The 10,106-nt window shown below is 42.6% G+C and overlaps 1 protein-coding gene across 9 annotated transcripts in view; it reads left to right on the forward strand.

Annotated features, from left to right (window-relative positions):
* The window catches only part of PIKFYVE (phosphoinositide kinase, FYVE-type zinc finger containing), a 92,211-nt gene extending 87,733 nt beyond the window's left edge, over nt 1-4,478 (forward strand). For all 9 annotated transcript variants that reach the window (XM_077918517.1, XM_077918513.1, XM_077918511.1 and 6 more), the window contains one exon: nt 6-4,478. In XM_077918517.1, coding sequence (XP_077774643.1) covers nt 6-121 — 116 coding nt within the window. In that variant the 3' untranslated portion in view covers nt 122-4,478. The remainder of the gene's footprint in view (nt 1-5) is intronic.
* The last annotated feature ends 5,628 nt before the right edge of the window (nt 4,479-10,106 follow it).

A 10,106-nucleotide genomic window follows, 5' to 3' on the forward strand; every position in this document is an offset into this window, starting at 1 on the left:
ATTAGGTAAGATGCCAACGGTAGTATCTCCAGAACTGTACCGGACGAGGTTTTGTGAAGCAATGGACAAGTATTTTTTGATGGTGCCAGATCACTGGACAGGGCTGGGCCTGAACTGCTAAGGTAAGGCACCTCCTCGGGGGATGGGACGGGACGCCGCCTTCTGATTAATTAGTAGAGAACTCGAGCGAAGGCTGCCCTTCCACACGTCCAGCCCCCAACTCAGTGTCTTCAATAGCAGCTAAAAGATCTTCAGCCACTGCCTGCAGAAACTGGCCTATCAAATGAAGCAAGTCTTCACTTTAGGTGCTGGAATGTTAACGGAAGTGGCCGGAGGAGAGACTTCAGAATCTCAGCGGGACTCTATCTTTGGAAAGACACAGGCGATCCCATCAAATAGATCGGCCAAGATGAGCCTTCCGCAGATTACGGTAAATCCCACTGGAGTTCCTGATGACGTCTTACACAGAAGGCTCTTGCACCACAGAATAAAGTGTCTTAATAGGAAATAACAGTGGGCATGTTGTCCCCAAATCAGACTGCTGCAGCTTGTTGCAGTGAGGATATTACAGTCTCTTTTAAAAGCATCACAATCACGAGGAGCTCTGTACATCTCTTACAAATGCCGCTGCTGCTGTCATGAGGTTTGATCTTCTGTTAAGCGTTATTATTGCGTGTTCTCTCTGTTATGCACTGATGTTGTTTTGCAGGTTTCCATGAGCAGTATTAGAGGATTTTACCAGCATTCCACTCCCATCATCTGAAGCCTTGCTTTTCTTTTAATGGTGTCAAACTTCCAGGCAGTCAAATATTTTACTGAAGGGCAACTTCAGTAATGGCCGCTTGGATTTTAGTGCACGGCGGTAAATAGAGCTGCCCTATTTTCAGATGAAATATACTAGCAAAACAAATTTTCTCCAGAAGAAGGTCCTTGACTAGCTACTGCATTTGTGTATTGAAAAGACCTTCTCCCCCATCCACGAGGTGCACTTTGTTGTTTTTCATTAGTACTCCCCCTCCCCCCTTTAAATGGCTGCCTTAAAGAATCTAGTCTGTAGTGTCGTTCTCCCTGGTTTGGTTTGGTTTTTCATTTCAGCACCATTTTGTAGAACGTAATGGGTCTCGCTACTGAACACACACAGGTTGTGTAAACAGACCTGGCTGATTAAACAATCATTCCTTTGACACTAGGTGCTCTGAACAAGCAGCTGAACTTAGATGGTGTGAGTCAGCCATAGGTATGTGGAGATTGGGGTGTTTTTGCTACCTGAGAATAAGCACTTATGATTAGTTTTTTGTAAATGGGAAACATTTACTTTATTTTTTACATAATAACGGCCAGTAAAAATAAGGGTGTGTTGTAGTTAAGGAGGCACGGCGGACATTGTCCCCAAACCTTAATAGTTGTCTGGAATATTGGTTTGAGCACAGATTGTATGCAATGGCTGAGATCAGTTTACCTGTATAGTCCCTCTTCTCCCTGCAGCAGGATTCCCCAAATGGAGAGGATTTTGGCCCCCCAGATATTGTTCCCCTATGACCCCATCCGCTCCAGCTGGCATAGCCAATGATCAGCCACATTGGGAGTTGTTCTCCCAGCATCCTCTGGGTTTCCCAATCCTTTGGCTACGAACCATTATGAGTGAAAAGTCTATGGACATAATAAGCAGCACTTCTGCGTTACCTCCCTGTAAAAGCCTCCCACTCAATATATGTGACCCCCTGTATCATGTAAAGTGGGCAGAGTTCTCTGTTGAAAGCCAAGAAGCCATCTTAAAAGCACATCCATTAAGCCAGGCCAGGCATATAGGGTGAGAACGTTGACCTCTGTACATCAGTTAGGAGTTTAGTTCTGGTTTAGGTTGACAATGAAAGCACAGAGCTGTCATATCTGGGGTGTACGCTGGCCTGTTACACCCTTCCCCAGAGTGGTCTGCCCCAGATGTTCTGCACTACCAACACCCATCAGAACCCAGCCGGCATGACCAATATTCAGGGGATTGTAGTCCAAAACTTTGGAGGGCATCAGGTTGGGGAATTGTGTGGGTTTTCTTTTTTCCCCAGTGTACACCTTGGAGGAACGGTCCAACTCTTAATTTGATTTCCAGCCATTGTATTATTTTGCTTTGCTCAAGTCTGCAGTTGTAAGACCTTATATATGAAACCTGATAACCAGTTTCAATAAATGAGTATTGTAGCTGAGCTTCAGCTGCTTTTACATTCCCTATTTCTCTGCTGACCTTCAGCTTTGAGTGCTTTGAAAGCATTCCTTAATTAAGAAAGATGCTGTCATCCATCCAAGTCCCTAGTTTAATTAGCAGTATTAACACCAAGCCAGAATAAATGTTAAAGTCGGGGTTGACTTGCTGCTTGAGTTTTCAAGAACTAAGTGGCCTTCCCGGGAGGGGGGAGCTGCTTCCAAAATAGTTTTGGTAACTGGCAGGTTTCTATGCTATAACTATATTTATTATGGGGTATGTCTCACACGGGCCGGGCTGCGTGTTGCAGGACAGTTTATTTCATTCATATTTTGACCCTGTTCATATGAGAAGCTCAGGATGGCTGTGGTATGCTTTTGCTCTCAGAGTTGGGCTGGTAGAAAACTACTTGAACTGTTGGAGGGCTGCAAGTTGAGTTGAGTTGGAAAGGCATGGCTTTGTCACCTCCCACCCTCTGCATGCTCCATTTCATGTAGAGAAGGTTCTACTTCACATGTGAATAGAGCAGAAATGTGGACAAATGATGTCTCGTTCCAGCCTAAGAAGCAGACCTCTGCTTAATGCTGACCAAGTCAGGTGTGTGTTGCTATTAGCTTAGTGGTTGTGCTGAAGAATCAAATGGCAAGTGCTTTGAGGGCAGGAGGAGGAAGGCAAGCTTCCTTTGATTGCAAAGGCAGGGATATAGCATGCGAGAGGCACTTGTCTCTAATCGCATTGACTTCACCAATGAAAAGCATTTTCACCAGTTCTTCCCGTGTCTAAAAATGTGTGCCAGTTACAACCAGGGCAACTTGCTCTGAGAGAAGAGCAGGGTTCCTGGAGCGTTTCCGTATTTCCATGGTCTTATCCTGACAAGTAACATACTGCTGGTTGTTCAGATGCTGACTTCGGATAGAGCATTTGTGGGCAAGACTTGGGAGCGTTCAATGGATTTGTTAAAATGCATAGTGTGAGAGAGATTGATTCAGAGGCCTGGTCTGCACACACAACAGAAAGTGATGGTGGAATCCTGAAATAGTATCACCTCAGACTGAAGATGAGCTGGTGGCCGTCTAACTTCACAGCGTGTCCGTGTTAAAAAAACAAAACCCTGTAGGGAGAAACGTAACACGCCAAGGCACGCCAAGGTCCAGCTCATCTTTTCTTCCCAGTGTACTTTTGTTTGTTTTTTAGCATACAGCATTGAAAACATGATCCCTGACCTATAGCATTGTTCACTCTGTTGTATGCGTGAGCAGACACTTGCACACAGAGTCTGTAATGAATAACTCTCTAGGACGAAGCTTAGTAACTAGCACAATCATTGCTGGCTGAGGATGGACAAACAGCTGAAACTTGACGGTCTCTTTTTGTAACTTTCGTTAAGAATTGGTGGGCTGGGGTTTTGCATCATCATAGGAACATACTAAATACAAAGCAGCTGAGTTTGGCTAGGTTAGCTTAGCTTTTCTTTTCTAAATTGGCCTTTCCATTTCAAGTTCTCCAGTACTGAACCATCTGCATTTCCTATATGTAGAGTGTTGTTAAATATTTCCTGTTACGCATTTAACTTCTATTGCTGCAAGGAGATTTTGAAGAACAGCCTCCCTGTCCCAACAGGAACAGGCCTGAAACTTTTAGTGCCAAGCACCTGAAACTTGATGGGTTATTATGAAATCCCTGGCCTGTTTTTTGGGGGGTAAAAATCAGGTGCTAGCACAGCAGTATTTTCTAGAAGCATTTATGTTGTACAGTGTTCAAGTTTTAGACGGTGCAATAGGTTCCTTTTAATCTTGCCATGTGGATCCCACATATGACTCCGTAAGAGCAAATAACTGTCTACAACTTACTGAGCAGACGTGTTCTGTTAACTGCTGTTCTGTTGGGGAAAATAAGAATGGGCCATTTGATTTTGTTTGAGTTTTTTTGGCCTTTTTATGTTATTGTCTGGATAGTTCAGTCTGTAAATGGCAGGCCATGCTTCTCTGGAACGTGCAGAAAATGGCATTGTACTGTGTATGAACAGTTGAGGCCCAGGGGGAATGTTGCATTTGTGTTAAGATGCCACAAAATGGGGAAGGAGTAGAATCAATCCCTTTAAATACCGCACACTAGCTGTAAACTATATTGAAAGCACTTATTTAATGTATCATAATGTATATATTTGTACCCTACGTTGGTTATGGATGTATTTTTATGATATTGTCATGCTAAACTAATTATGTTGGCTCTTTCATTTACTAAATTGTACATAGGCAGGAAATAAAGAGTACCTACTGTACCTTGTTGCTTTCATTTCATTACTGTCTCAGTGTGACAATATGCTTCGGATAGATGGGGTTTGGCTTAACTCCTGGGGTGGGAGAACCTGAGCTGCTTGTAAAGCCGTACCTCCGCTTACATATCCCTCTGGATACATAAACTTCAGGATGCAAAGTATTTTTCACCGCGCACCCATGCGCAGAAGCGGTCCTCTGGTTGCAAATTCCTCGGGATTCAGCCAGACCTCTGGAATGGATCCTCTTCACAACCGGAGGTGCCACTGTAATAACCAGAACATGATATTCATTTTTAAAAATGTACACTTGTAGTTTGTGTGGGCGCTGACAGATACTGTACAGACATATTAAAATATGAGTCAGTTACTTCTGAGAAAAGTATTTACAGAATGCTTTAAAACATCAAAATGTATTTCCGTTTGACAGCCTCTATGATGAGGGCAGCTGTAATAAAACACACATGTCAAAATCTTTGTAATAATCTAGCCTTAAGTGCTTTCCTGACACAAAGTTAATTTTAACTAATGAAATGATGCATTAAGCCAACCTTCTCCAGTCAGGTGGGAATTGTATTCCAAAACATCTGGAGAGGCCACCAGGTTGGTAAATCCTATGTTAGGCACTAGTATACAGACGTCAAATCTATTTTTCTCTAGTATCTATGACACAAGCAAAGGACCCTTGAATTTCCCAATCTGTTGCCACCAGCGCTGCCATTTCACACTCTTGTTCTGGCAACCCTTTGTCCCTATTTTTCTCTGAAGTCTCGTGTGTCCTCTCTAATTCCACTTCCCATTTCATCCTTCGCTGGTCCGCTTTCATTCACCATTTCATCCATCTGATCACTTTTATTTGCTCATCAAACTTTTGCTGAAGGATGCCCACAGTCGATGGAACGTCCCAACGATGTATTTGCCATACCAAACACTCTTGATCCTACTAACAATTCACTCTCTGCCTTAAGATGGACTCCATTGAACAAAGCAAGGGATGTTTGAAGAACTCCATTGCAGATGTGTGGAAAGGCACTATGTCACCCATTATATTTTACACTGTTTTCTTTCATTTCTGTGTTCAAATGTGTAAACATATTTTGGAAATGTCTATATGCAGATTTTTAATATAAGTGTTCATGCATCTGTATGGATTGTTTATGCCACCGCCTCATCTTCTGGACAGAAGCCACCACTGAGCTTTAGCACTTGGCATTCGATGTTGCCATAGCTGCATGCTATTCACTAATGTGCAAATGTTGAAGTGCCAGGTAATTCTGAGCCATGATTTCCAGAAAAAAGCTGTGCTTTGATGCTGGACGTTTGATAATTGGAGCCATTCACATGTCTAAAAAATAGCATATTGAATATATAAGCAGATCCTTTCTAATTTACTTTTCTTTTCTTTGGTGTGCACTAAAAACCCTAACCATGACAGTGGACGTTTGGGTTGCAAACGTAGCAAACCCAGAAGTGCTCTGCGCGCCTCGCGCATGCACAGAAGCGCTCTACAGCACCACGTGCATGCGCAAAACAAGCGCCTCCAGTTACGAAGATTTTGGGATACGGTTGGGCATCGGGAACGGATCGTAACTGGAGATACCACTGTATATTACAAAATCTCAACTTTTCCATTCTGCCCTTAACGTATCTTAAGTCTTGCTGACTGTAATGAAAAATCATTTTTTTTGTGTGTGTGTGTATATAGCATCAATATTGGGAACAAAAAGCCAGTGGGAGTTTTGTTTACAGACAACTGCTCTAGGGTTCCTAAATGTGGATTTTGAAACAATTGTGGGGAACCTTTGACTCTCCAGATGTTGCTGAACTTCAACTCCCAGCAAGCCCCCAAAAGTGTGGTCAATGGCCAGGGATGATGGGAGTTGCAGCTCAGCAATATCCGGTGGGCTCCATGCCTGTTTCAAAAGAATTATACGGACCTTGGTGCAGGGACAGAATTGAACCGCAGCATCTCTTTTCAGCCTCAGGCCATAGGATGTCCCCTGCCAAGATCTGTCCAAAAGGATCCCCATTTTGTCTACAGACCCAAGTACATTGTGGCAGTTTTGGGCACACTTGTACTCTAATTCGCTTCCTCTTCACAGCTGCCTCTGAGCTCTTTTCGCAATGTCAAGCAGCAGCACAAACGGACCAAGAGTTTTCCATTTTTTTACTTTGAAAATGCTTGAGGGTGACCTTTATTTTCAACGTTTGTGGTAGCAGAATGTGCAGATATATGTATTCTAAAGCCTCTGATATCGCTTGATCTCAAATACCATTTTCACTCCAAAGTCAAAATCAGAGCTTAGGAAACTTTGCATGCCCCCCTCTGGAAATCCATGTCACAGACACCTTTGAAGTTTGCAGAGACTTTTGCATTAAACATTCATCTTTTGCATTAATAAGGAGTCAACCTTCTGTTGGAATGTATGCCACTAATTAATTGACTCTATAATGATCTTTCCATCTTAAGAGGTTGGCTTGCAGTTGAAGGAGGGATATAATTTTACCTTGAGGTAGGAGACGATTAAGAGCCTTGCAGGATCAGGTGAAAGGCTTATCTAGTCTGGCATTCTTGTTTCCCACTGTGGTCCAAAAGATGCCTCCAGGAAATTGGGGGCTAGGCAACATCACTCTCCCTGCTTGTACTTCCTGGCAGCAGGTATTCAGAGGCCCATGGTCTCCCTTTGTGATAACCATCATGCCTAGAAGCCATTGAGAGTCTTGTTCTCCATAGATTTGTCTAATCTCCTTTTAAAGTAATCTGGCGGCCATCGCTACATCTTTGTGGTCACAAATTTCAGCTTAACTGTGTTGTGTGGAGATGTACTGCACTTCCTGTCCTGGATCTCCCCAAAATTCATCTTTATTGGATGACTCCAGGGGATATTATGAGGGAGGGAGGAAAACTTATCAGCTCTCCTTTTTCCAGACCATACATAATTTAAGACTTTATGATGCCCTTCCCTGCTTTTCCCCCAAACTAAGAAGTTCTCTCTTTTTTTGAAATATATTTATTTTATTTTACAAACAAAAAGTTATAAGAATACCAAATATATAACCTTATATTGAGATTTCTCTGAATCTCCCGACTTCCTGGTCCTTCGCTCCATGGGTCCAATTGTCAACATCTTCATCTGCATATTATTTCACAATCCATGTATTGCATCTCTTCATATTAACCACAGCGTTGGTTACGTTACAAGTGTTATTAAAATCCTGCTAATGCCATTATGTGCTTGCAGTGGTCTCCTAGGTCAATTTTAATTTTTTCCCATTCTTTCTTAAAGTTTTTCTCATCTTGGTTTCTTGAGTTTTGCCATTTTGGTGGACTTCCCAACAGCTTAATTTGCCATTCCTCTCTGATAGGGACTTTGTCTTCTTTCCTTCGTTGGACTAATAACATCCATGCGGCTGTTGTCATGTACATAAGTCTTTTCTGTTCCTTTGGTATGTCGGTACCTATAATTCCTAATAATAAAGCTTCTGGTGTTGTTGTTTTTTACAAAAGTTATTTTAAACATTATTTTCAGTTCATTATATATCATTTCCCAGAATGCTTTTATTACCTTACATGACCACCACATATGATAAAAGGCACCTTCTTTCTTTTTATATTTCCAGCAAGTATTTGTACTTGTCTTACACATTTTTCCTAGCTTAAAAGGTAAAGGTAAAGGGACCCCTTACAGTTAAGTCCAGTCGTGAACGACTCTGGGGTTGCAGTGCTCATCTCGCTTTACAGGCCGAGAGAGCCGGCGTTTGTCCACTCCACAGACAGTTTTTACAGGTCATACAGCATGACTAAGCCACTTCTGATGCAACAGAACACCGACACCAAAGCAGTGCATGGAAACGCCGGTTACCTTCCCACCGGAGCGGTACCTATTAATCTACTTGCACTTTGACATGCTTTCGAACTGCTAGGTTGGTAGGACCTGGGACTGAGCAACAGGAGCTCACCCCGTCGTGGGGATTCGAACCGCCAACCTTTTGATTGGCAAGCCCAAGGCTCATTGGTTTAGACCACAATGCCACGCTCGTCCCTTTTTGCTAGCTTGCTAGGGGTCAAATACCACCAGTACATCATTTCCATATAATTTTCTTTCAGCGTATAACAAGCCATGAATTTTAAGTCAGTTTTCCATAACTTTTCCCAATCTGAAAATTGAATATTATGCCACAGATCTCTCTCACCCAGTGTTTCATTACAGATTTAACTTGTTCATCTTTTGTATGCCACCAAACTAATAAGTTCTAAACCCTTTTCAATTTTCCCATAAGGGACTTGTGCCATTTGAGTTGCCATTCTATGCACCTGTTAAAGCTCTACCATACCTTCTGGAGGTGTGGCAATACCATTCCTAGGGTGACTATTTTGCAAGAGGGATTCAAGCGTATAATGGAAGGTTTGCACTTTTGAAGTGGATCAAAGCATTCTATCGACCTAGTGCTGAAAGCCCAACATAAAAAAATAAAATTCCTGGACTTTTTGTGGTTCGGAAAGTAGTGAAGAAATGTATTGCAAAGCGTGTGATGGGTAGCAGGAAGGAGTGTAAACACCTCACAACCAAATCCGGCTGAATGCTCAGTGTCATATGAACCAGTTAAGCAAGGACTGGACCTAGGCTAACCACCGTGTAAGCTCTGTAGAAGCCTATCAGGATGAATGCTGGAGAAGCAAGTTGGCTGTAAATTACATTAATATGTAATTTACCCTTTTCACAGGTGCCACATGTTTAAACTGAGCTATCTAGGAAGACTCCAAGATCTCTTTCCTGGTCAGTTAACCACTTCTGACCCCATAACCAGGGCCAGATTTCGGTTTGATGAGGCCCTAAGCTACTGAAGGTCATGGGGCCCTTTATATGTCCAGCTGTTCTTTGTCAACAACAAATTGTCGCAGTTTTTTGTGTTTAAATACAGTGGTACCTCGGGTTAAGTACTTAATTCGTTCCGGAGGTCCGTTCTTAACCTCCGGGCCTCCCGCTGCCATCGTGCCGCCGGAGCACGATTTCTGTTCTTATCCTGAAGCAAAGTTCTTAACCTGAAGCACTATTTTTGAGTTAGCGGAGTCTGTAACCTGAAGCGTATGTAACCTGAGGTACCACTGTACTTAATTCGTTCTGGAGGTCTGTACTTAACCTGAAACTGTTCTTAACCTGAAGCACCACTTTAGCTAATGGGGCCTCCTGCTGCCGCCGCGCTGCAACTGCACAATTTCTGTTCTCATCCTGAAGCAAAGTTCTTAACCTGAAGCACTATTTCTGGGTTAGCGGAGTCTGTAACCTGAAGCGTATGTAACCCGAGGTATATGCTATATGGTAATTTATGGACCTAATTAGTATCTAAAGCCATTTGCACATAACAAAATATGTATTTTATCAAAGTAATATTTATTTTATCTTATATTTTGGAAATGTACATCCAGTTTTTCCCCCTTTAATTTTTTTTGGGGCCCCCAGAGAGTGGGGCCCTAAGCTATAGCTTGTTTAGTTTATAGGTAAATCCAGCACTGCCATAAAACAAAATATCTCTCCCTCTCTCTCTCTCTCTCTCACACACACACACACAGAGAGAGAGAGAGAGAAAGAGAGAGAAGCGAGAGAGAGAGAGAGAGAGAGAGAGAAAGAAAGA

This window comes from Podarcis muralis, chromosome 1 (assembly GCF_964188315.1).
Source record: "Podarcis muralis chromosome 1, rPodMur119.hap1.1, whole genome shotgun sequence".
Classification (NCBI taxonomy): domain Eukaryota; kingdom Metazoa; phylum Chordata; class Lepidosauria; order Squamata; family Lacertidae; genus Podarcis; species Podarcis muralis.